General features: G+C 41.6%; 2 protein-coding genes across 8 annotated transcripts in view; one reads left to right on the top strand and one right to left on the bottom strand.

Annotated features, from left to right (window-relative positions):
* LOC136857198 (glyoxylate reductase/hydroxypyruvate reductase) overlaps nucleotides 1-1646 on the bottom strand; it is a 140909-nt gene extending 139263 nt beyond the window's left edge. The window contains exon 1 of one of the 2 annotated variants that reach the window (XM_067135662.2): nucleotides 1354-1646. In XM_067135662.2, coding sequence (XP_066991763.1) covers nucleotides 1354-1508 — 155 coding nt within the window. In that variant the 5' untranslated portion in view covers nucleotides 1509-1646. The remainder of the gene's footprint in view (nucleotides 1-1353) is intronic. The other variant, XM_068225090.1, reaches the window with a different exon arrangement.
* A 122-nt stretch (nucleotides 1647-1768) lies between these two features.
* Nucleotides 1769-27850, top strand: part of LOC136857197 (TGF-beta-activated kinase 1 and MAP3K7-binding protein 2) — a 517262-nt gene continuing 491180 nt past the window's right edge. For all 6 annotated transcript variants that reach the window (XR_010858511.2, XR_010858512.2, XM_067135660.2 and 3 more), the window contains exon 1: nucleotides 1769-2115. The gene's annotated coding sequence lies outside the window, so the exon portion shown is untranslated. The remainder of the gene's footprint in view (nucleotides 2116-27850) is intronic.

Genomic DNA, 27850 nt, shown 5'->3' with positions numbered 1-27850 from the left:
CCACGGATACCAAAATGCGCCTTCTTAGATGCTATGTGTTTTCAGTTCTCTTTTATGGTGTGGAAACATAGGTCCTTACAAAAGCCAGCACTGCTAGACTAGAAGCATTTTGTCGTTGCCGGGACAAAACCTCCTATATGAAATATTTTAACTTAGAACTCTGGCTGGTAAGGTTCTGTCATCTAAGGTGCAATATTGTGTGAATATTGTCAAGGCATTCTCGCTCTACATAATGTGCTGCGGGTCAGTATATCTCCAAAAATAGTATCACATAGGAGGTTTTGTCCCGGCTACGATGATTTGAACTCTGGCTATACAGAAGAAGTTTGAGAATATCATGGAATCAGAATGTTACAAACGTTGAGCTTCTACGCCGAGCTAACGAGAGACCAGAGCTGATCAACACCATCAAGTGTCATAAACTACAATAGTTTGGACACATCATGAGGAATCAGAAAAGATATGAGCTGCTTCAACTTATCCTTCAAGATAAAATAGAGGGAAAAAGATCTCCTGGGCGAAGAAGAATTTCCTGGCTCGACAACCTTAAAACCTGGTTCAACAAAACATCTGCATAACTGTTCCGAATTGCAATGGATAAAGCCAGATCGCCAACGTCCGAGGCGGACAGGCACGCTAAGAAGAAGAAGAAATACTGATAATCAGATGATTGTAAGTTGCAATACATACTAATCAGTGATGGGAAAAGAACAAGGAAAAAGTAACTGGGCTGAATTACTATTATGTGAGAAGTATAGGTTAACAGATAGGGAATATATCAGTTGGGCGACAGCCCTAAATGCAGATCAGTGGTGACTAACTGAAGAAGAATGGCAATGTTTTCCACGCTCCAAGAGCGTGTAAAATACTTGACTGTCATTATTTGGATATTGTTAGAGCCATTGAAGATGTAGCAACTGATATGAAGAAGATATAAAGTCCCAATGAAGTTGCCATGAAAAAAAGTACTACATGTCCCAGAAATAAAGACAAAAGTTCATGTGCTCATTCATGCAAGAACATAGAAGAGAATCAGTGGTACCGGTATTAAAATCTTTGGACTGCTGAAAGAAAATGAGCAATCTTTTAGGAAACACTAACGTTTTAGTTTGAACATTTTATAATGATTATTTCGAAGAACTTTATTCTAGTAGACAGTTGAGTCCACAAACGACCTTGTTTTAAAAAATGTTCGTTAGAGTGTAATTTCACTGGGATACTTGCGGTGACTTCCTGAGTAGTAGTAAGTATAAAACACTATGGTATCATCAGATTTAACTTGAAAATATAACCTCCCATACGGCCTTATCAACTATTGGTATTTAATTAAACTAGTATTCTAATGATATCTACTTTTCCTTCAACATCTCGATGGCTATTTTTGGGCAGTCAGGGCGAGTTATGTAAACTTTCGGTCTGCTCATTGTTGAAGCACAAGACAACAATACACTCTGTATGTACTGAGTACTTTTAATGTATGTCTTAGCAGTAAGCACTCGAAATCTCATTTGTGAACAAAAAGCTGGTGTTCAAAGAGCACAAGACCTAGCCCTTTAATCACTTTCTGGACTGAGTGATGTGATCTTCAAAAGTGTGTATTTAACTATCCACGTGTATCACAAACACAACCATCCACAATCAGCTGATTTTTGCGTGACTGAAGCGGCCTGCTGTGTGAGGTCATGTGCAACAGCGATTGTGCTGCCGTACTTGTGAGATCGCTGGTATCAACGACGTGGAAGGATACAATCTATATCATCTTTGGATACAATCTTCGTATTACATTTTGATGACTGTGCTACATTTGTTTGGCTGTTGATTTCATTTTAACTTGCCGTAAATCGGATTTAAATACTCTGCATACAATTTGATTAATCTATTTGTCCATGTAGCAGGTGTGCATGTACGTTTATTCAGATTGTTTCACGGGATGCAACATGTCTATGAAGTATATAATCCACTACAGGACGAAATGATGATTTCTGTATCACTCGTACAGCTGGTGGTCAAGTGTTCAACATTCTTAATAATCCCACCGATTTCTTTCTGCAAGGAAGTGTAAGATATTACGATCATTGGAGTTTTGGAATCGTTTTGGATTTGGTGGCGCGATAGGTAAGTGTTTCATTACATTTATTAATCCCCAGTGTTCAGGAAGTGCTCTTCTCCTTTAAAGCGTCGATGCGTAGCTTATCACGTAAAGTGAACTATATGTAATAGAACGTTTTAATTTACATGGTGTCAGTTGATGGACATACGATGGGATAGTAAATCAGAATGGGAGGATTTTTGACTTCATCAAGTTTTCTTTTATGTCGAAACGTACTTAGTTGATGTATTATAATAGTGTTAAAAGTGGCTGTAAAACGTCAACGTTTATGTCTCATTATTCCTGTTTCTGAAGCGTTCAGAACAATTTGTTTTCTTATATAACATTAATACACTAGATTGTGACTGGTTCTAGCTACCTCTCGAATACTTCAGCTGTAACTGGCAGTGTAGTGTATTACAGATAATTCTTGTAAAAATATTGAATTTTAAACCCTTGCTCGTCGAGTGTCTCGTGTTTATATAAATTGAAAAGGAAAATCCCCTAATTCTCTGTAGAGACAGGTTAGGTTTATGGCATAATAGCTGTACGGATTTACAATATATTTATCCCGGTAACAAGTGATGATACTCGTACTATTTTAATGTTCCATATTAGTAAAATAAATCTGGTTAATATTTTGGTGTAGAAGTGTTGTGCTATGTGATTTGTGTAGGTTAGGCTGGACAGGTCCCTTATTTGTATGCTTCTCTGTTCAGCTCGTCTTTTGTTTTCCGAAAAGCACAGTATTAGAGTTAGTTCCTTGACGTGTATTAATAATTCCATTCGTGTGGATGTTATATAGACATTCATTAAAGATTAGTGATAACTTGTAATTAATGCAAGATAATTATATGTTTAAGTAGTCGAGATACAGATTTGTATGCGCCCCGATTTATTGTTGAAGTTGTAACACATAATTCATATTCTCTTCCGGCTTGCATTGAATTCACTATAGTATTTTGCATGATGGGGTTTTGGAAGTTCAGTACGAGATAGTAACCACTGTATCTGTATCTTTCTCTACTGTTGCCTTTGTAGGGTAAGAGAACCGTACTTAAAGAGCATTATGTATTTTAATGTACATTCTCTAACTTACATTGATGAATATCTGAGTGTCAAATACTCCAAGATACAGTGTTGTGTGAGAGAGGTTAAGTAAACACTGAACACCTCACAGTGTTTAATTTCGTTGTAATTTTTGTCATTGAGATTCTAGTAACGTATTTGCAAATTCAACATCTGTATATGTTTGTTTTATAAATAGTTGGAAGTCTTAGTTGACCGGTCGAATTTTGTTTTGTCTGGACCGTGCAGGATGTGCTGCCATTTAGTAGTGAGTTGTTTAAGGAGCCAGGGGTGTGGTTATTTGCTTGGCCATTTTTATCTGCTCCTTCGCGACCTGCGAGTGTTGCCAACTAAACACCCACACATGTAACACCTGTTCTAAGCAGTTCCCAAGTGAATTGGCGCCAAACGCTATGAGGTTTCAGCCCTTTCTTTTGACAGATGTTGATGTAGTCCTGTAAACTCCTTAATGTCTTAATTTACATTAAAATTAACAAGTACCGAGCGGGTGGCTGGCGTGTTTGAGTTACGTAGCTGTCAATTTGCAATCGGGGGATAGTGGGTTCGATCCCCCACTGTCGATAATCCTGCAGATGGTTTTCCGTGGTTTCCCATTTTCATACAAGAAAAATGCCGAGGCTTTATTTAATTAAGGCCACGGTCGCTTTCTTCCCACTCCTATCCCTTTCCTATACCATAGTCGCCATAAGACATATTAATATCTACGTCGGTGCGACGTAAAGCAGATTGTGCAAGAAAGAAAGAAAGAAAAAAAAGCAGCCGACGTTAAGTTTTGCATTCGTGGACTGTACGAATTTCTTATGGGAGGGTTTACCATTCGACCTTTTCATTCCATTGTGAACATCTACTATAAAATACGCGACTACAGTCGAACAGAATGTCCAACTGGAATGTAAATTGCAAGTTCAGTTGTGTCTGCTGACTATTTAGCGTCTCGTTATACAACACAGGTAGCTTTCCGGCGACGCTGGAATAAGACAAGTAGCGGCGGCGGCCGTGTCCTTTATGACGGCACTGGCGCCGTACTTGGATAATGTGTAAGGGAAACTAAGTAAAATAATCGGTATTAATGATAGGGTAATTTATAGCTCCTAGTGCCGGCCTCCCCATTTTAATTTTTTTAAATCCAGTGCCCCATGATATACTCTTGTTCATTCAATCACGACACCCAAGATATTTTTCATTCTCACTCATTTCACTTTCCTGATATCTGCATTCTTCGAAAAAAATCTTACTTTTTTCCCCATGATGAAGAGTTAATTTGGACCTAGTGAGCTGCCCGCGTGGTTAGGGTCGCTGTGAGCTTGCATTCGAGAAATGGTGGGTTCGAATCCCATCGTCGGCAGCCTTGCGGAAGGTTTTCCGTGGTTTCCCATTTTCACACCAGGCAAAATGCTGGGGTTGTACCTTAATTAAGTTCTCGACCGCTACCTTTCCAATCCTAGCACTGTCCCGTCCTTGCGTCGTCCAAAAACCTTCGATTACTAGCGCTCTGTTTAACCACTAGGGAAAAAAAGTTAATTTGCTTCCCCTTGAAGATGTCCTCACTATCATGAAAACGACTGACCTCTATCACTCTCGTACCGCATAGCCAACTCTCTCCATTTTTCTTGTTACTTTGTACCTTCCTTGTTAATTTATGGTCTCGGTATAGTTCGCCTATGGAATACCCAAAATCCTTCCTTTTATTAACACTACAGGTAATTCTATACCGTTTATCAAATAACCTGCTTTTGAAATTGTTATATTTTAGCTTAGTTTTGTGACATTCGATGTATTGAAAAACTATTTGCTTAAGTTAAAAACACTTAGCTTTAAAATACAATTCATCTACACTCACCGACAAAAAAAAGAGGCGAAACACTACTTTTTTTCAGACAAAATTTAATGTCAGCCCATTTTAAATCGTGTATAAATTAAACGCTATGACATTACAGCAATGTGGCAATGCATCGTAAGGTGATTAGCCCATTTGAAATTTTTCAGCGCAATAATTGATAAACATTGCTGATCGTGACAATCACAAAACCAATACTGCTGTTTCCCGCCTTTTGACAGCAATAATCACAAACAGCTGTCTTTAGGTTTATTGCGCTGAATTCTCGTGCCGCTTATTTTTTGTGGACAATACGGCTTGTCTACAGTAGTTAGTCTCGCTCCTAAGCCAGGTCATAATGGCTCTTTCACCTGGAAACGCAGCAAGGGCCGTAGCATTAATGGAGGATGGGTGCAGCATATGCTATGTAAGGTAAGGGTGTATTCTGCCCGAAGGCAGGTCCGAACCTCCGCGGAGGTGTGCCTGAGCCGGAGTTAACTTACGGTAAGGTGGCCAGTTCCTTTCTGCTCCTCCATTCCCTTACCCTCCACCAACAGCGCGTGGCAACCCATCCAAATCTGGACCAAGCCCAATGTTGCTTAACTTCGGAGTTCTCACGGGATCCGGTGTTTCAACACGGCTACGGCCGTTGGCATATGCTATGTAGCAGACGTTATTAATTAATAACAATAAGGAGCACTCGAATGAGTATTGAGTTTAATGGGTTCACTCTTTGCTATATTCAGACAGTGTTTTTGGTCTTTTTACACTTTGGGATGTGGTAACGATCACAGACGTCATTGCACAGTGTGCAAACACAGTCACTCGTTGGGTTACGGTATTTTGCCTTTGCACATATTTTGTGGTGGAAGCCATGTATCGCGTATCTGTCTTTGTTTTTGTAGTTCTTTGGTCCAGTTTGGATCGATCATAGCGTCAGTGCCGTAGAATTCAAAGTCTATATCGGCGCGTTTCCTTAGAAGTTTTTCCTGTAATGCTTGAAATGGTTTGGTAGATGGTAGAAGTAGATAGGTTGATTCATATTCTTCTATGAAATATTTTTCCCGGTTCAGCACGTAGACGTGTCTGGAAGGAGCCGATTTACTCACTCCTAGGGCCTTCTTGAGGAATCTTGCTTTGACTTTTTCCATCTTCTCCAGGTCGCTAATTGTCAGGTTGTCCCAGATTATCTCGATTCCGTATGTGACAATCGGAGCTATTGTGGTCTTGAATAATGTCATCGCTGTATTGAGTGATAGCATAGATAGGTTCTTGATGTTGTGGATGGCATTGATTGCTGCTGTCGTTCTGTCTAAGATGTGGGAATTGAAGGAGGTCATGGTCGTTTGAAATGTGATGCCTAAGTATTTAAATGTTTTGACTATTTCTAATGGATTACTTTTTTTTTTTTTTTTTTTTTTTTTTTTGCGTTACAGTGTCATCTGTGGCTAATTTGCAGCCTTTTCTGAACACCATCTGAACTGTCTTTTACTGGTTAATCTCAATTTATTCTCTGATGCCCATGGTTCTAACTTGTCTTCTGAAGTTCCGTATTTGAATACGGTCCCGGAGCCATATTGTCAGCGTACATTAACAGAGTAGTCTCGGGAGAGTCCATCGTTATTCGGGTGATATTTGCTGTTGCTACGTTGAATAACAGCGGGCTAAGGGAGTCTCCTTGGGGTACCCCGTTGGTCTGAGTTACATTTCCTGATGTAGTTACTCCATCGTCGATTTTGATTTCGTTGTAGTCTAGGATGGACGCGATGATACTCGTAAATGGGTGGTCACCAATCATTTGCTTTAGGTTTCCTAACAGGATATCTCTGTCTATAAGGTCGAAGGCTTTTCTGTAGTCCACAAAGACGACATAGTATTCCCCCCTAGGGTGTCTCAATGCCTCTTCTGCTTTCTCTTGTGGGTATGCTGCGGCTTGTATCTTGCTGCGTCTTATGTACGGAAGCCTAGTTGGCATTCTGATATGAACGGGTCTACTTCATTGGTCAGGTGTTTTGCTAGAATGGTTGCGAAATTTTTATATAGGTTGCTTTCGAGCGCTGTGCCTCTGTATGAGTCGGGGTTGTTAGTATCTCGTTTTCCTTTGTAGAATATTTTCAGTGTTGCTATTTTCCAAGTTTCTGTTATGTAGCAGACGTTATAAGCACGTCTTGTTCTAACGTGCACAGAACTGTTAAAAAGTACAGAGAGAACAATATATCAGGAGGCCCGGTTCTGGTCGTAGGAGAAACACTACTGAGCGCGATGGTCGCTTTCTTGTAATGCAAGTTCTTCGTCATCGACACACAACAGCTGTGGATGCCAGAAATCGTTTGCAGCGAGTACGGGGCACGAACATCAGCGAAAGGACAGTAAGGAGGAGGTTGTATTAAGTGGATTTAAAGTCAGAGGCCTTCCACAGGACCTCTGCTTGCACGTTAGCACCACGCTCTCGAATGTGATTCGCCAGTGCCCATCGAAACTGGAGTGTGGAGCCAAGGAGCTCAGTGGTATTCACGGATGTATCCGGATTCTGTTTGAGGGCACTGGATTGAATGGAGAAAGCGTGGGGAAGGTCCGAGGAGCGTTGTTCACCCTGTACTTTCTCTGCAAGGACACCATTCAGTGGAAGCTCTGTGTTGGTCTGGGCTGGGATTGCCACTACTGCGCCCACGAAGCTTGTGTTCGTCAAGAATGGAAGTCTGACAACCCACTGATACATCGAGGAGATTTTAGTGGATCACGTGGTACCTTTTGCACTTGTCATCGGCGAGAACTCTATCCTGATGCATGGCAATGCTCGCCCACACGTTGCTGTTTGTGTACTTGAGTACCTGGATGAAGTCGGAATTGAGCGCATGGTGTGGCCTGCTCGTAGTCATGACCTAAACCCGGTAGAGCATGTCTGGGATATGCTTGGGAGACGTGCTAGGAGTCGTTCCCCTGACACACTGGCTCAACTTCGGGCTGCGCTCCATGAGAAATGAGAGTTCATACCACAAGAGAACATTGCATCCTGAGCATGCCTGATCGAATCACAGCTGTAATTGCGGTTGTATGTGGTAATACCCGTTACGGAGGCAATGGGATGTGCTGAAAATATGCGGACATATGGACTGCGTACGAAACTGCAGAACTCCAGGTTTCAACATTTCCAAATTCATGTTGGTGGACTGTTGTGATTATCACGATCAACAATTTTTATCAATTATTGTGCTGAAACTTCTCAAATGGGCTGATTATAAAGGGCACTAGGAAAGTTTTGCAATGTGCAGAAACGGTTGGCTGGACACCCCTGTTATGGTGAAGGGTGGAAACCGGTATAGAAGACACCAGTTTTTACCAAGCAGTGGGATTGAAAGAAAGTTAAGATGTCAGTGTGGTCTTAAGGTGAATATCGCGTAATTATCCGCTACAATTTTGCTCGTGGATTAACTGTTGACTAGTGCCTGGAGGAAATGGCTCCTTTACTGGGGAAAGACTGTCCACATCGGATAACAATTTTCCGCTGGTACAAAGAGTTCCAGAGGGGAAATTTTGGGGTTGAAGACGATCCTCGTTCTGGGCGATCGTCTGAATCAGTGACTGAGGAAAACATTGAATCTGTGAGGAAAATGTTGCAGCAAGAGAGGCGGTTGACATATCGGCAGGTAGAAGAGACCCTCCACATTCCTGCACCAGCTGTTCATTCAATTCTACACGACCATCTCCATGTTAGAAAGGTTTGTTCCCTTTGGGTGCCCCATTCACATTCAGAGGAACAAAAGGCACATCGAGTGAAATAGTGCCGAAAAAAACTAAAACAGTTTGAAAATGGGACTTCGCGTTACGTCAATATCATCGTTACAGGTGACGAAACTTGGCTTTATTATTACGATATCCCAACAAAATCCCAGAACAAGGTGTGGCTGTTTGAAGATGAGGGTACTTTTTTGGCTGTGCGAAAGTGAAGGTCATTGAAGAAAAGGATGATTGCAGTATTCTTCACTAAACGGGGCATCCTGACTCGGGTTATACTAGAAACACAAAAGACAGTTACTGCGAAGGGGTACAGTGAGACTTGTGTGCCTCAGGTCATCCAGGCTCTCAAGCTGCTCCGTCCAAGGTCACGGCTCAACACTTGCACTTGTATCACGACAGTGCTTCAGCACATCGTACTAATGTAACAATGGATTTTCTTGCCAGATCAGGGTTGACTGTGCTAGATCATCCTCCATACAGTCCTGATCTTGCCCCATGTGACTTCGCACTCTTCCCAGAAGTGAAGATGAAGCTGAAAGGGCGGCGTTTTGCATCCGACGAGGAGCTTCTGGCAGCATGGGATCAAGAATGTGAAACTGTAACCGAAGAAAAGTGGCAGAGTTGGTTCAGTGTCTGGTTTCGACGTATGGAGAAGCGTATTGAGTGTGCTGGAAGTTATTTTGAAAAAGTCTAAAGCGTTCACTCACATTGCAAAACTTTCCTAGTCCCCTTTCTAACCTATGATACCTTGCCATATTGTTGTAATGTCATAATAAGAATACTTGATTAAATTTGATCTGAAATACGTAGCTTATCGCTTTTTATGCCGGTGAGTGTATTTAAATACTGTTATAATCTTGTCTGCACACTTCAAATAGGTTTGGTTGTTTGTTTCGACAGAATTTCTCGTAACTCGACATTTACCTTCAAGGATATGCGGGTTGCGCACTTTTCTATGTATGATTTGTTTAATATACAGTGGTATAGCAATAATACGGTGGTCTTAGCCGGTTCATGTCCTGGCATAGAAACAATTTTCACCACCAGAATGTTGGCCGGTTGTGGTGGTATACAATTTTTAATCACTGGATTGCATGTCAAAAGCCTGGATTCAGTACTAAACTTTTCTGCGGTGTTCATATAGAGTGAAGGCATGCGACTGTTTTTGATTCGTCTGTCGGATGGAGACGTTAATTTTTGAGCATACCCCTTGGTGTTATTCGGCAGGAGTAGGTTATACGCCGGTACCGATTTTCACCCTCTCCTTTTCGGCTGTCACATATCACATCATTCATGTCATCTCATTAACTACCCCTTGTGGATGGGAGTGGTAGAATACATAAATTGTATCCCCTGCCTGTCTTAAGAAGGGAATAAAAGAGGCCCAGGGGCTCATAACTTAAGAGCATGGATTGGTGACTACAGGACCCTTAGGCGAGTCCTGGCATTGCTTCCACTTACTTGTATCAGGCTCCTCACTTTTATTTATTCTATCTGAACTCCCTTGGTGAACTTATTTTCCGACCCCGACGGTAATAGGTTTCCGAACCCTACGGAATCTTTCATTTTCACGCTCTTCGTGACTTGTCTTTCTTTGGTCGATACCTTCATTTTTCGAAGTGTGGGACCCCTTCCAGTATTTCCCTGTGATTAGTGTTAATAGGGAATAGTTGCCCAGTTGTTCTTAGAACAATAATCACCACCACCTCTCATTAATTCGACTGATGAGGTTGACGTCAAGAAGGGCATTCTGTCGTAAAAACTCTTTACCAAGAGTTTTAAAGCTCGGTGAGGTGGCGGTATCTCTTACTCCAGCTGGTAGACTATTATAGCTTTGAAAAGCGGAGAACTTGAAGCTGTTACATATTTCTGCAAGTTTATTTGTAAGAGAGATAATTTACATTATTTAGCTTGTAATTGTGAACAGATCCTAAGCAGTATTTTAGATTATTGATTGTTCTTGTGTTCATAATCCTGTGTAACAATAGTAAGGTTTCTGCGCAATTGATAATGGGTTGGATTTTGAATTTCTCTAATGGGTTTGCGGAATTCCAACTTACATACTTAGATTATTATTACCAAGCCCAACAACGGCGATATTCGCTGACGTGGAAATTCAATAACCCGTCAGTGAGAGATAGTGCGGGTAATACATACATACGCATGTTTGACAGGAGTATTCCAGTTACGTTACTGTGCAAGAGTGGGGAAGAGTATAGGCTGTTGCATATAGTGCAGTTTCAGCTGTACGTTACTTTACATAACTCATCAGCAATAGCATTGCACAACTTGGACGGCCATTCATTTTGCTAATAATAATAATAGTAATAATTTGATTAACATCCTTTCTGTTATAATCTTCTCTGTGTTGACAGTATTTTTTTGTTTCCTCACGGTAGTTTTTTTAACGTGCTGGAAGCCAGTGATACGGAGTTGCCGCATTTAAAGACTAAATGCCTCTGACGTCGGCGTTGCCCAGGAACTCTCACACACCTGCAGTTAATTAAAAAAATGTATTTGCTTGTCTACAGTCACATAACATTCTTACAAATATCGTGTTAAAAATAAAGAATTAACTCACAATGTTTGCTGTTTATAATTCTTTTATAAGCGTTCTTCTAAATAAAATATTTTAATAGATTATTTTGCTTACAGTCGGAATACTAACCTTATAAAACATATCGACTTGACGCCGAACAAGTATTCGTCTAGGCAACACAATGCTCTGACTCAATCTCAGCAGAACGTACCCACACCCTACAGATGCTAAAGTCAGTCTGTTTTCAGCTTTGAAACAGTGTGTATCAGACTTGAAATACTAAATAATAAACAAACCCATCAGTACAGTATATACGGGTTCAATCAAAGTAAAATTTATCACAACAAAGCAAGAAGTGGTCGGCCGACAATTTCTGACTCCTGCAGACGGAAACGACATAGTCAGAAGACTAATGAGGAATCCGAAATTAAGTGCTCCAAAGATTAGGGCTCAAGTGGAAAATGAAATTGGTAAGCATCTTAAGACTCAAACAATACGAAATATGCTATATGAAGCTGGGCATAATGGCTGAACAGCCCAAAGAAAACCTTTCATCACTAGGATTAATAGAAGAAAGGGACTTAAAAACGATGCCTGTGATTTCTGGGAAAAGGTTGTATTTACAGATGAGAGTAAGTTCAACATTTTTAGGTCGGATGGACGAGTAACAGTGTGGCGGAAAAAGAACTGTGAACTGAATGTAAAAAAACCCTCACAGATACAGTTTAAACATGGTGGGGTATCCTTACTTGTATGAGGTGGGGGTGTATGAGTGCTAATGGTGAATTGTGTTTCATTGATGGTACCAGGGACCACGAACACTACGTTAACATTTTAAAAATCAACCTAGGGGTGTACAAAATATGGGATTTACTAGGGATTACATCCCCCCCCCCCATGATAACGATTCTGAACATAGAGCCCACAACAAAAAGCTTTGGTCGTTGTACAACACTCCTCACTGGAAGGTAACACCCCCACCCCCACAATCGCCCGACACCAATCCTGTTGAGAATTTGTAGATTTTATGGAAGAAAGAATACAAAAACAAAATCTCAAACAAAACTGATATCAAGAAGGCATTGTTGGATAAATGGAGATAAATACCACCAGAAACAACTGCCAGCCTAGTGAAATCAATGCCAAGAAGGTTGCAAGAAATTATAAAGAGGAAAGGAGGGCTGACCAGGCATTGAAGATGTTAAAGACTATCCCAGAAATGTATATTATATATTGCAGACGAATACTTATTTGGTATGAAATGAAACATTATTTTGCTTGTACATTTTATTTTTCCTGTAGACTAAATATTTTTGTTACGTTTGTATGTTTTTTACCCATAATATTAGGCATCAATTGCGTGTACAATGCAGTTTGTCTTATTACTTTCTTTCCTGTAGTTATATATCCTTAAACTACAAGATTATGGTAAGATGGATACCTTTTCTACTAACTGTAGTTACCAGCAAAGCCTGTCGGCAACGATAAGACTTGGAGCAATGTGAAGAAATTACCCTTACTCAGCTTATAACCATGCTCCGTGCAGAATCTACCAATAATTTATTCACTAATGGGCGAAGATGTTTATATATACTGTACATATTGGAGCAACTGCAGTACAGGGAAATCTCTGTGAGCCGAAATCTTGCGGGGCCGTAATAAACTTTTCCTGTTTATAAAGGTTTCCGGGTTAGATATGTTCAGGTAAACACAAACGTAAATTCAGCTGCAGTACATCATTTTCATATACTGTATAGAGGTAAATAAAGCATACGAGCTAACATTTTAAAAATTAATTACTGTAGTACACTGCTGTAAGGCACTCTGAGATTATTCCACTTTTAATGTTTTCCTCCAATCTAAAAGATGTTATTTTTAAATCATACGACTGGCTGTTTCTCAATCAAAATTCGTAAATCGAGGATGGGTTTCATCACTTCTTTGCAGTTTGATTTTTCCGCGCATTCTTCAAACGCCATCAGTTTCTGTAAAGCATCTCTGCAGTCTTGAATTTTAAATGGGGTTCTACAGCTGTACTACCTATGGAGTAATAACAAATGTTTTAGCATGTTGATTATACATTACTGTATTAACAATTACTGTATAAATGCAATTGTTTCAAACTTACCATTTCCTGCACTTACGTAGTTTTCATCTCCACCGCCTCCTTCGGCCGCATTTACTCCCACTTCAATAATTTCGACCAAGGTTTGAAATCCAGCTTCAGTTGGTACACTCTTGTCGATATTGACGTACTTCTGTAATTCCTTTCCGTTGGTAAGCTATCAGTGATGTTTTCTTCATCCGGCCCCAAATTTTCTTCTTCTGTAACCGAGCGCAATAGCTGCAGTCGCTTAAGTGCGGCCAGTATCCAGTATTCGGGAGATAGTAGGTTCGAACCCCACTGTTGGCAGCCCTGAAAATGGTTTTCCGTGGTATCACACACGGCCGCTTCCTTTCCACTCCTAGCCCTTCCCTGTCCTATCTGAGTCGGTGCGACATAAAGCAATTAATAAAACATCTTCTGCTGTACACCTATTGCTTTTGATGCAACTTTCCTAGAAGCATTTTTTTCATTAAAGGCATTGCAAATCCTTATTGTATCGAGAACAGGCATTTCTTCGCTAATTCATCCAGAGACTGACACTGCTGTATTCGCGACAGTGCTGCTGAACGTATTTTCGATAATGTACTTTAAAATGTTTATTCAGTGGTTGAGTAACGCTAGTCGAGGAAGTGGATACAGCTTTTATGAACGTCATTCAAAAGTGAAGCAGGATGTGTTTCTTACTCAGTTAACGACACGGCAAAGAGAAAGTAGAGTATGACAAGGGAGTTGATGTCGTGCATTTATTGTCACATAATACCTAATGAGAATAAATCTGTTGTTTTAGAAGATGTTTTCTGTAAGAAAGGACAAAGTGCATGCAATAGCTGAGATCGTATTCGAGGGACGAATTCCTAAAGAAAGATGAGGTAGCGGCGACCAGAAGTCCATAAAATCAGCCGAGAAGGCGAAGTTGAGATAATTTTTAGGAATCTTCCGGCATCCGAGAGCCACTATAACAGGCGGACATCAAAACGAATTTATTTGGCTTGCGACTTAAATCAAAGGAAACTAAGGGAACTATACAACGACTCAGTTCCCTCACATTTATAGGTCAAAACGTTTTGTTTCACGAAGTACTTATGTGCTCTTTTAATATTGGTTTCCCACCTTCCTCTGATGCTTGTAATACCTGCATAGTACTAGCACACAGATTAAAGGATGAAACCGTTCCTCATAGAAAGAGCGTTTTTATGACGCAAAACCGATTACACACATTACGTGCAAAGGCATAACTTATGTAAAAACCATGGTTCTGATTCAGTCATTCTGTTCGACGTACAACACGTCCAACCCTGCTGAGAACGCCTATCCGAGAGTCATTTTATGCGCGACAAATAAGTTTCTACACCCTTTGCTTTGTTGGAATGGACTCTAGGAATCCAACATTGTATCAATAGGTTGAGGACGTGGGTGGCTGAGGGACTACGAAGGTTGGCTCAGTGCTCTTGCATCACTTGGATTCGTTGGCCTTAGAAGGAAAAAGAATGTTGAAAATATTGAGTGAAGCACGTGGGCGTCAAAACAAGAACTCCTCCATGAAACACACGGTCATGATTTGGCTTGTCACCAAACCACCCGCACATTTTTCTCCAAGTTGTTTTACGTCGCACCGACACAGATATGTCTTATGGCAACGATGGGACAGACCTGGGGGTGGGAAAGAAGCGGCCATGGCCTCAATTAAGGTACAACCATTTGTGTAAAAATGGGAAACCACGGAAACCATCTTCAGGGCTGCCGACGTAGGGCTGGAACGCCCGCAAATTTAGAGAAAATAAATTTGACATTTCTAGTAAGAGGACATAGCTTTCTGCAGGCCGACCATGTGTTCGGTCGTGTCGAGAAACACATTAGGACAACGCCGGTTGTTACACAAAGGGAAGAATATATGAAAATATACTACGAACACGGTACTATGCTAACTCTAGGAAAGGGCTATGTATTACAAAATATCAAACCCCTGCTAGAGACCTACAAACAACTTCAAGGGATAAGGGATGTCAAAATAATTATATTAAGGAAATACGCAGTCATTTAGGGAAAAGGACAGAGAAGACAGACAAAAATATTTTTCCAAGTAAAATGCTACAGGAATTACAAGCACGAATCTGTTCAGGAAAGGAAGCGGTTTTGTATTTTAAAGAGAGACGAAAACCATCCACAGGCGTTGGAGACTGTTCACGTACAACATATTCTAACAGCGGCAAAGAAACAAGATGTGCGAGGATTGCTCGTCAAGCAATATGAAAAGGACTGGGCAACGGATGCTGCTTTCCTGTGATATTAAGAACCTACTTGGTAGTGAAAACCTCGAAGAAGATGCAGATGGAGAGGGAGTATATGAAAATGAGCAGTCATCCTTAATATATTTAAACGTGTCTATTGTCAAACTACACTGTGTTCTCAAGAGTGTATTCCCGATAACTTTAAACAGATGGATCAAAACCAGACATGTCCCTCTTTTTGCATTGATTGCACTTGGTATTATGCATACATCTATTGTGGGAATATAACGCTCAGCATCCGCCTTTTTTTTTTTTTTTTTCCTTTTTGTATTTTGGTATACTATCGCTTTCATCACTTGAGAAGCAACCGCAAAGTTAAGCGTTCTTTCTAGAGCCTCCAACAAGTGTTTCGCGGGGTTGCCGGTTTTTGGTTCAATTGTGCATTTCAAATGACTGTGTAAGCTGAATGTAGCATGTTTTGATTAAACATATTATTACTATTATTATTATTATTATTATTAAGCCCACTAAGGAGCACTTATTAGTCGTTCTTTTTGGTTGCTCGCATTCGTTCCCGATACCTCTTGAGTCCTGCTATTACTTTTTCCTTTGTTTCCTGTGAAAGAGATTTGCAACATGGGACAACCTTTGGTAGAGGAGACCTCAGTTTACCATTTTACAAAATTTTGGGCGATCTGAGACATCAGTATCAGAAATCACAGCGAAAGCAAAGTCCTTTTTAACTTCATTGACCCACATGCTCCCGGTCTTGTATATAGCTTTTGATGAGTGAGAAGATGTGCTTCGTTAGCCTGCCATTGTCCATTGTCAGAACGTGCCCGTAAAACTTCAACCGACTACGTCTAACTGTTGGTACAGTTCATAGTTCGCTTTGTCGGTAGGTTCCATCCGGAAGCACTCTTGGCCCATGAATATTCAGGAGGATACGTCTTTCGACTTTTTCCAGGTCTTCCATGGTGCCTTTCCTGTTCATCATTAAGGTTAATATCTCCTTTGACTGTTCTACGCTGACACATATATCGCCCTCCAGGTTTAGCGTCTTATTTGACAAAAGCGCGAAAAAGCAAACTCGTTTCTTCACAGTTTGCGATGTTTTCCATCTGGTAGTCTGCAATTCGCCCACCCTCATTGGAGGGTCTGCTTTACAAGGGCTACACTCGGCTAGAAATAGCCACACGAAATTAATTTATAGTCCGCAATTAAACTTTTCGATTTTAACATTCCAGTCATTGACAACATCCATATCATCATCATCATCATTATTTGCTCCTCTGCTGAGTTGTTCAAACTTTCCTTCACGTCTGGCACGAAACTCTCCAATCGTCCATTCGGCGCTTTGTTTAGTCTCTCCGCCACCAGTTTTGCTTGAACTTGTAGAATAGGTCCTGAAATGGACAAATTTAAAGATCTTGCATCCAAAAACTAGTCGTACGTAATCACATTTATGTCCTTGTATTTTGTTTTGCTAAGCTCCCCCTTCGAATCACTGCCTTCTTTTCTTCTTTTTATTTTGTCCTCTTTTTTTAGATTTTCATAGACGAGGTTTCCTACATTTAAACAGGACAGGCATATTCGCATGAGGAAAAAACAAAGTGCTATAGCAGAAGTTTTCACACAACGTGAGGTTAGGTACACCATGAAGTACCATTGAGTTTCCAAATTGATAATTCTGGGTGATGCTAATTGTTTTTGTTAAAGCAGTGCGTACTGTATGACAGTGGCTATCTAGGGTAACCCCAAGGTATTTAGGTGTAAAACAGTGTTGCAACTTCGTGTCTTCCCAGATAATTCAGTTTTCTACTTGCCCCTGTGTTTCTGAGGTGGAATGTGCAGACTTGCATTTTTTGTGAATTTGACTGAAGGTGGTTCGTATATTACTAAGTGAAGGATTCTAGAGTTGTAGTAACCGTTTCTACCACTTTTCAAAATATTTTTGTTTGTGCTGCCAGAGCAATATCATCAGTATACAAAAACTTCTGCCTGTATTAGGTCTGGGGTGATCATTCGTATAAGCTAAATGTTAAAGAATAGGTGATGCTAAGCTTCCTTGCAGTAGGCCATTCCATTCGTTTCGCCATCTGCTTCGCCGTCCTTGGGTTCAACAAAGATTTTCTACTAATCATTAAGATGGCAATTATCTTCGTAAGACCTTTTCTTCTGTCAGCCTGTATATCTTGTGGAAAAGTATGCGGTGTTGAATAGTATCAAACGCTAACAAAACATCAATGAATGCAACTCCTTTAATCGTACCTCTTTCAAAACCATCCTCTAAGTACTGCGTTAGGTAAGTAATCTGCACCGTTCAGTTTCTCCGAGGTCTGAACCCTACCTTTTCACATATGAGCTAGCTATCAGTCTGAATGACAAACGATTTAGCAGAATCCTTTCAGATATTTTGTAAAGATTACATAATGAAATTGGTCGGTGACTTTTGGAGTCTGATGGTTCCTTTTCAGGTTTTAAAGTGACTATTAGTTTGGTTTTTCTCCAAATTTTGGGTATGTTATATCTTAAGCAGTTTTTAAAACATTCAACACTTGACAATACCATGCCCGAACTTAATCTGTTCAGCTCTGATGCATTGTTTTTCATACACATACTGCATGGATTCTCGCGGTTCTTTCTCAGTAAACGAAGATGGTAGTTCGTTAATTTCTTGCTTATATACCTTTGTGCCCTAGTTCAATTCTCTCTTTTGTCACTTTCTTCATTTTATAAGAGCAATCGGGTTTGGAATAATGTTAGCATAAGTTTTTTGTTGGATCATTACTCAATCGGCGCAGAAGGCTTCGTACCATCCGGCTAGGTTATGCAGTGTTTCTGTTCGAGTTGTCTTAGTTCCTGCCAAGGCATTAATGAGTTTTAGTGCAGCATTTGATGTATTCTGGCTGAAAGGATCGTCTTCAGAGTGTTCAAATTATCCTCTAAAAGTTGGGTGTTCTCTTTATTGAGACCAGGCATATAGTTGGTACGGCATCCACGCGGAATTGATTTGTAGGATGATTCATGCATGACAGCCACAAAATCATCATACATTTCAGGTACTGGATTTATTTTTGTAGCAAGACAATTAGTGTTTCAGAAAAGTTTACCCAGTTAGTTTTTTTTTAACTGTACCGTTTCCTAAACAGCACAGCTGAGTTCGTACATTGGAAGTGACTTGGCATAAATTAAATGTATGCTGCGTGTTTGGAATGGTAGAATTGATACATATGAAACGCTGCGAGATTATTGCCTCCTGGGTAAAAAATAAAATCAGAAATGTAACCTCATTTCCAGTGTTCATTGTTGAAGAATGAAGGCAGATTACTTTTGTGAATTCGGTCCATTGTCTTACTGCTTCACCGTTCTCTTAATCATCTTCATATCCCCATATACTACTGTGACTGTTGAAGTCACCTAAACCGAGCTCGATAGCTGCAGTCGCTTAAGTGAGGCCAGTATCCAGTATTCGGGAGATCGTGGGTTCGAACTCCACTGTCGGCAGCCCTGAAGATGGTTTTCCGTGGTTTCCCATTTTCACACCAGGCAAATGCTGGGGCTGTACCTTAATTAAGGCCACGGCCGCTTCCTTCCCACTCCTAGCCCCTTCCTGCCCCATCGTCGCCGTAGGACCTATCTGTGTCGGTGCGACGTAAAGCAAATAACAAAAAAAAAAAAAGAAAAAAGAAGTCACCTAAGATGTTGTAGGTATTCTGATGGCGTACGTTCCGGGATCACCGAAGGTAAAATGTTTACCAGGCGATATACACTGCCCGACAAAAAAAAAAAAAACATCCGGAAGGGGAGAAGGAAACGACATGAAACATTACCGGTTGAAAGGGTATGTGATATTATTTCAGTAATTACAAAATCGAGTCAGATTTATAAAGAACTTGGCAGTACGAGCCTACTAATCAGTATGACATTGCACCCCATCTGGCCTGGATGCATGCTCTGATTCGGTTGGAAAGGGTGTCGTAAAGCCGTATCTTCTCCTGAGGTAAACTGGCCCACAACTGTTGTCAATGGTCCTTGATGTACAGGATACTGGCATTGGAACGGAGTTGACGTCCGAGCTGCTCCCGCACATGTTTTATTGGGGACAGATGTGGGGATCGTGATGGTCATGGGAGTACCTCAACATCACGTATTGAGTTCATAGCGATACGTGTCGTGTGTGAACGAGCATTGTCTTGTTGAAAAATGGCACCAAGGTACTGTCGCATTGAGAGGTAACACATGAGGACGCAGGATGTTTGTGACGTACCGTTGTGCCTTCAGAGCTCCCTCAATCACTACCAGCCGTAACCTGAAGTCATACGTCATGGTTCCCCTCACCATGACACCATGAGTAACACCGCTGTGCCTCTCCAAATCATTGGTAGAATGGGACCTCTGCCCATGTCGCCGTCATACTCGCAGACGATGGTTATCCGGGGTAGTTCAGAACCACGATTCATCGCTGAACACAATGCGATGCCGTTCATCAATAATCTATGTTTCCCGGTCATGGCACCACTCCAAACGCAACCGTTAGTGTTATGGTGTTAACGGCAGCCTACGCATGGGACGGTAATTCCCTAGTCCAGCTGCTGGTATTCTCCGACCAATGGTGCGGGATGTCACAGAGTGTTGCAGGGAGTCCATTACTTATCTTCGGATGGCAGGCGCAGATGTGAAGGGATTACTATGTGCTTGGTGCACAATACGGCGATTCTCCCTTGTGGTGGTCAGACGTGATCGACCAGAACCTTGGCAACGAGTATGCCTGCCCTCACACTCCCGTGCAGTCCAGCATCGGGCTGCTGTCACATCAGGATGCCCCACTAATCTGGACATTGCACGATTCGACCAACCTGCCAAATGGAAATCCATCTTTCTCAAGTGCTGATAACGCTGCCTCACACGAGTACGCGGCATCCCCGTGTCTTGCAGTGATCACTCAACTTCTGACGCTGTTCACGCCATGCCCCTTATATACTCTACCAGGCGTCATAACACTAAATAGGAACAACACTAATGCACTCTGGTGGCCATTGTACCTGACACACAGAATTGCAACTCTAATCACTTTACCCGCCGATTGTGTACGAAGAAATTTTTTTAATGTTATTTGTTCGGGGCGTCGACCTATAGAGATCTTTTGCCCCTACTTGCACCATCTGTTATGAACCTGCGTGTAATTGTAATTGCGGAAGTGTAGTGTTGAATATGAGGAAAGGAACGTTAAGGACAACACAAAACACCCAGTCCACAGGCCAAGGATATTAATCATTTACAATTAAAATACCCAAGCCGGCCGGGAATCGGATGACAGGTGAACGCGTTGCCCCCTACACCGCGGGGCCGGACTTATACGAAGTTACGTTGACATTTGACCATTTATTTTGGGTGCTCCAATTTGTTTGGCAGGCACTGTATATACTGACTGGACTACACAGTTGTTTAATTCAACAGAGAGGATTTCTATATCATTTTCTTCATTGCACGTCGTAGAGAGCACCGAGAAGCTAGTTTTACGAGTATTGCACTCCCATGTTGCCTGTGAACTCTTTCTTTTATGAGAATATTTGCATGTATTACAGATCTCCTTTGGTTCATATTCTCTGTGCGTCTTGTGGACACACAACACATCACATGGATATTCATGACAGGAATTTTGTAAGAGTTTCTGTTTAAGAGTAAATAGCCCCTTTAAAGAGATCATTTTTGAATGAAATATTGAAACTATTGTTAGGAATAAAACTCTGTTTGCTTTATTACTCGTAATTTATTTCAGGATGACCCATTAAATGCACACCCACATATATTCACACACAAAATTCTAATTAACCATGACTGACCACACTCACTAATTGCTGTCTGTTTACACGTCTCTCTTCCTTATGACACAGTGAGCGGTGCGGCGCGTTGCTACACCTGGGGACGGTTAATCCGTACTTTCACTTCCCCAAGTCCAGTCGCCGCATGCAGCAGCTGTGTGTAGACTGCTGGATTTGAACACAGGGCTACGGGCCACACAAGACACGATGGCTGTTCGTTTGGTTCGACTCCAGATACAGTCCAGTAATTCATACAGTCGCATGCAGTAAACAACCAAACAGCAACAGCTCAACGGTATTCAACAGCAGGGCGATACTCACAACAGCGAATATTAACACAGCTCATACTCGCGATAGCGGTTTCCGTTGCCGAGACTCACGGCGATCCTCAGTCCCCAGAAATTAATAAATACACAGTATTCTCAGATAGTACAGTCTTCCGGTCCGCACGTCTTCAGACCAGCCACTCTCTGGACACTCCGATACCAACAACCACAGCTCCTGGTTCAGACCTCGGTGGGACACTAGCGATAGCCAACAGCTCTGTCGCCCTCAGCCCAGCCACCGAACCCCAACACACTGACTCCACCACAGAGTCGAACACTCTCTCCGAGTCCAGCACCAACACTGACTCCAACACAGAGCCCAACCCTGACTGTCCGCGGCTAGCCTCCGTTTTTATAGCTCAGGTGATGGGAACCAGAAAATTTGCGAGGTGGCTGGAGGAGGTGGAACATTCCCGTTGAATCTCCAATAAACTCACTGGTAAGCTAGTCGACGAGAACAATACACGGAATGGCCGGCTCCGCCCTACAAGCCGGCTGGTAGATCCCAGCTCGTCTGAGTCACTAGCCCCTTGCTGGAAGTACCGAAAGGAGTTACCTGAGGGCTGGCGCGTAACACCATAATGGCCGCTTCTGTATTTGAAAGCATCCGCCGCCATGTGATCGATTATATCCTGACGTTACCCACTATACATCCGATTCCGTTCTTCTTCCATTGTACAATCCTCGGAAAGGCTCATATCTTGTACTCCACTCAAAGAAAGGTGATATACCCAACATAACATTTTTGTTGAAGTATCGGGCCGCAGAGTTTACTACATATTTACAATTTGTTTTACGTCGCACCGTCACATACAGGTTTTATGGCGACGATGAGATAGGTAGGGTAGGACTGGGTAGGAAGCGACCGTGGCCGTAATTAAGAGACCTAGTGTGAAAATGGGGAAACTACGGAAGGCCTTCAGGGTAGAACCCACTATCTCCCGAATGCAAGCTGGTATCTACGTGACCGTAACCACACGGTCACTTGACTTCGTCTAATAATAATTCGATTAGTATTATACTAGCTAATATCACTTATGAGTGATTGAAAAGCCGAAATATGTTGGTAAGAAAGGTTTTAACGGATTGCATACCTTCGATAGCTATGTTATAGAGTTAATTGCGTATGGCTGCTCAGCCATTACCAAATTTAATAAGGGAAATTGGTTTTAATAGTTTGGTTTATTGATCTCGGAATGCAAGCTGGCAGTTACGCGACCAAAACCGCGTAGCCTCTTTCTTGGTTTTGCAATAATTGCTATTAACCAATGGCGGATGTCTGTAACTTTAATATTACAATACTCGCCTCACGCTTGGACGTCAGGCTAAATAAAACGTTTAACTGAAATGTCCATAATTTGAGCGTCAAAGTTCACCAAAATGGACCCCCGAAATTTGACATGTGTGTTTTATTACCCTCCGTAAGGGTGTAGTGGCATCTTGTAGTTGGTCTCTTGACGACCTGTCCGCACAATTCTCTGTCCTGGGCATGGAGAATTGCTTGTTGGAGGTTCTCTCTAGTTAGCTCTTGAGTTCATCCACCGTTCTCCACACCAGTCAGCCCGGACCTGTACTGGCTCCGGTCGCTGCTTGAATTGGCCGTCATAACTGTATCATTTCTGTGACTGCATGACGCGCTTATGGGATATCGTTAAGATCTTTAATACGGTGGTTTCCCCTTTCCTTCCACATCCTGTACCGTTGACCAGCTGGTTTGGTTCATCCTCCTTTAAGGATAATTTCTCATCCCAAGGGCGTGATGGTGCCCTTAAGCTCAATCAAATTACTCAATCATCGGTGATCTGCATTTAGGGCTGTCGCCCCTTGATAAAAGCTCCACCCGTTCATCATCCCTCAGAAGAGGGTGACCATTTATTCCGGTGGTCACTCGGTGGACGCAGTTTAACGTCGTACCCTGAGAAGAATTTTGATATAGAACACTATAACTTAATAATTCTCTCTCCCAGGGTGTGTACAATAAAGCTGATTGTTGGTACGTCTGCTACGGGCCTTACCTAACTCTCTGAAAACAATTAAACAGGTAGAAAATGCACCTAGATTCTCCAGTAACTTCTCCATTTATTCTAAAACAAGTACTGTAACTACATATATTCTGACTTATATCGGTGGATGAACACTTCATCAATACACAAAATATACAGTGCACACTGAAAACATTGATAATATTTGATAATATATTGATAATATATTGATACTTTGACAAATGTGAATGTGGACATGAATTAATTACCAGTATACAGTGTGTTCCCAAACATGTAGGAAGTAATTCGGGGGCGGAGAGTATACCCTAAAACAAAACAATGAATCCCTATGAACATACTGTACAGTAGGCCTTACGGCTGATCGATTATAAGTTACGTCTGTTTTAGTTAGTCTGTTAGCTGGAATGGCTGGATATTTGCTACAGGGTCTTTTTTTAGTTTTTTCCGCAGCACCACTCAGAGTACGGCACGGCTGGCTCAATGACACTCCGTCGCTAGCCAGTATAATGCTCACTTTTCCATCCCACTAACGGCAATTCACACTTATAGAAATCCATGTCTAGTGAAACTATTAGTCTAAAACCTACTTGGCATTATATTTGATGTTCATAATGTTGTCCCTCAGCTGTCAAACACTCCTGACACCTCGTAAATAGGTTTGCAGACCCTCGGCGAATCTCAGCCCGTGTGATTTTCGAAATAACTTGTGTAATGTCCTCTTGTGTGAGGGTTGTTCACATACTTTTTCCCTTCAGCATCCCCCACAAGTAATAATCACAGGGATTTAAATCAGGAGATCTAGGGAGATAATGAACCACACGATCTTCGAAAACTTCCCGTATTACCTCCGTAGGCCGATTAGCACTGTGTGCCGTCGCATTATCTTGCATGAAGTAGCCATTACTCCTTTCTTCTTCCGTCAGCTCTTGAAAGAATGGTCTGAGAATGAGGTCTATATATCGATCAGCATTTATTGTTTCACGGAAAAATATAGGCGCTATAATTCTGCGAGCACTTACTGCGCACCAAACTTCTATCTTTACATCATTAAGTGGACGGACATGCAGCTGGTGGGGATTTTCTGCACACCAGTAGCGATTGTCTTGACTATTTACATAGCCACTTAAGTGTAGCCATGCTTCATCACTATAAAATAAAAGTTCTGGGTCAACATACCCATCGTGAACTGACTGAAGCAACCAGGTACAATACCGAACCCTAACGAAACTGTTAGGTCCTTTTAAATATTGGGCAGGGGTGGGTTTGTACGGGTTTGCTTTTAACAGTTTTGTTGCTTTGTGGGCAGAAGATAATGATACATTAGCTTGTACGACGAGACGCGACAGGGATTTTGTTGGAGTTCTTTCCAAGAGAGCTGTTTCGTCAAGCTTTTCCTCTGTTAAAACGGTTCGGCTCCTGCGTGATTTCTTGTTAAGAATGGACCCGGTGGTGCGTAACTTCTTTACTAATTTACGTACCGTCCTCTTATGGGGAGGGAGGATGCCAGGAAATTTTCGAATGAATGGAAAGCGGCACTCTATATAAGAAGAATGCTTCGCATAGCACAACACAATGACTACACGCTGTTCTACTGTATACGGTACATCACTCGTTAAACACACGATTTCGTCGCCATAAGACCTATCTGTGTCGGTGCGACGTAAAGCAAATAGAAAAAAACAAAACACACACGATTACTTCAATATTCCTACAGAAACGACGCTGTTTTAAAGCGAACACATTGAACACGCCACCAGCACCGCAGATGTTAAACTAAACTATTGCTGTGAAGCAATGGTTATCGCTACCGTACTGCATTAGATCATCTTAGCCGGTCATGAAGCAATGTATCTCTCGGCAAATGAGTCACCCGGGCCGCGCTATCGCCTTCCGTGCATGTTCCCCTGACACACGGAGCGAGCCAAAAAAAAAAAAAAAAACCTGTATTTACGATTATGTTTGAAGTCAGACATGCTGCTACGGACATAGCAGTACTTCGTCAGCATATGGAATAAGGTTGTCATCGAATACGTGCAATGCCTGGAATGTTCAAGCGTGTCCGACAATCGATGAGCAGTATGCTCAGGGGTCCATTCTGATGCTCGGTAGACATTTTGGGGTCTTCTTGTATTAGAATGCAGTATCCCTACTGGTACCGATACACCGACTTGCCGACAGCTACTCGACGTGGGGTGTAGCAGGTAAGACTATTACATATAAACTACTTCCCGTACAAAGTTGGACAGTTTGTAATCCGTAAACAATCGACCGTAGGCCATATTATGTTCATCGGAACGTTTTGTGTTGTTTTGGGGTGTACTATCCAAACCCTCTGTCCACCTCGATTACTCCCCACATATTTGGAAACACCCTGTATTGGATAGTAAAATCCTTCAAATCTCGATACAGTTGAAAGTCAATCACAAAGACTAATTCATTTCAAAAATAGTTTTATTTTATTGACTTATTCTTTGTTGCTATTTTCGCAACTTCAATAATAGTCCTCGCTGTAATTATCTAGCAGTTACTTCAATTAGGTTATTCTTTCTTATTACAAACACTCGGAGGTATTAAATTTGACAACTGCGAGTTGGTGATTTTACCAAGGGAGATGTTCGATAAATTTCCAACTTCTTTGAAATGATTTAAGAAAAGAGTAGGTGAATAACTGATAGGAAATCTGCCACCTGGGCGATAGCCCTAAATGCAGATCAATGATTGATTGATTGATTGATTGATTGATTGATTGATTGATTGATTGATTGATTGATTGATGGTGGAATGAGTTCAGTGTTTAGGGTAGTTTCTGGGGTCAGGTAATTTCCTCGCTCTTATTGTTCATGGTTTTCATTTACGATTTACTGAAAGAAATGAAACGACAGGGTGGACTTCAGTTGGGTGGTAAAAACTTTAAGCTCTTTGGTATGCTCTGATAACATGATCGTAATAGCTCAGCCTAACTAAGAGTGAGTACGCCTACCAAATTCATTCTTGGGGGCAATAGCGATTAGCCATAGAGCTAAAGTGGAGCCGAAATTAAGAGTAGTGAATGCCTTTTTTCTTCCACTCCTCCAAGTGCCTTCATGGTCTATATGGAGATGGCTTTACTTTTATTCGTAGTAGTAGACTGTGTTGAAAATGGGCGATCTTATATCTAAAAACTTGAAAATAAATGGAGTATGAGAAGATTTCTTTCTAATATCCTACCCTATTGGGGTACGACGGGCCCCCTAGAAGGTGACGCCCTCTCTCATGCCAGGAGATGTGTTGCGGAGAAGAGTAAGTGGCCGTGGCCTGTGAACGGAACTGCCTCTGCATTTGCCATAGTGAGGAGAATGAAAAACCATTTCCAGAACAGCCGATGGTGGGACCGACCCACCTCCTTCCAAATGCAAAGCTGTAGAGTCGAAGCCACCGTTAAGCCGAAGCCACTCTGCTCGGACAAAGAGTATTTCCAAGACTAGAGCGAGTGAGTGAGTGAGTGAGTGAGTGAGTGAATGAATGAATGAATGACGACCTCAAGAGGATGTTCAGAAGTTAGTTTAGTCTGTACATTATTGACTAAGATTGGAAAATACTTTCTAATGTCCCCAGCACGCACGCACGCACGCGGGTATAGTTCTGTTGGTTTTTCGACATCTTCACCCTACAAAATAACGACGTTCTCTTTTAAACATTGATTACAGATTCACAGACGAACAAGAAAATGAAGTGCTCTATTCCAAGAAAAGAGGCAGTGAACTTTCCTTCGGAATTATGTACCCGACCTTGAAAATGACCTACAACGGACATTTAAGTTATAGCTAAACGAGTTCCAGTCTATTCAAATGATAATTGAGATATTGCATCTGGTTTTCAAAGAATGTGTTTTAGAGGAAGAAATACTGCGTTAGTCTTTGTAACCACACAGTAGCAACTGTAAAGATGTTGAGGAGGTAAGCAACTAGGTGTGCGTGGGGTTTCCTGGTTAAACATGTAAGTAGAGCCTGCTCCATCTCCGTACGTCACAAGATGTGGGTAGCAGAGAGGCAGGGTAATGAGTCACTGAAGTATTTTGAGAGTTTTTAAACTGTGGATCGCGTGACCTCTT

Source organism: Anabrus simplex, chromosome 1 (assembly GCF_040414725.1).
Source record: "Anabrus simplex isolate iqAnaSimp1 chromosome 1, ASM4041472v1, whole genome shotgun sequence".
NCBI lineage: Eukaryota > Metazoa > Arthropoda > Insecta > Orthoptera > Tettigoniidae > Anabrus > Anabrus simplex.
Note: the sequence above shows the minus strand (reverse complement) of the source record. Positions and strands in the feature narration are given on the sequence as shown.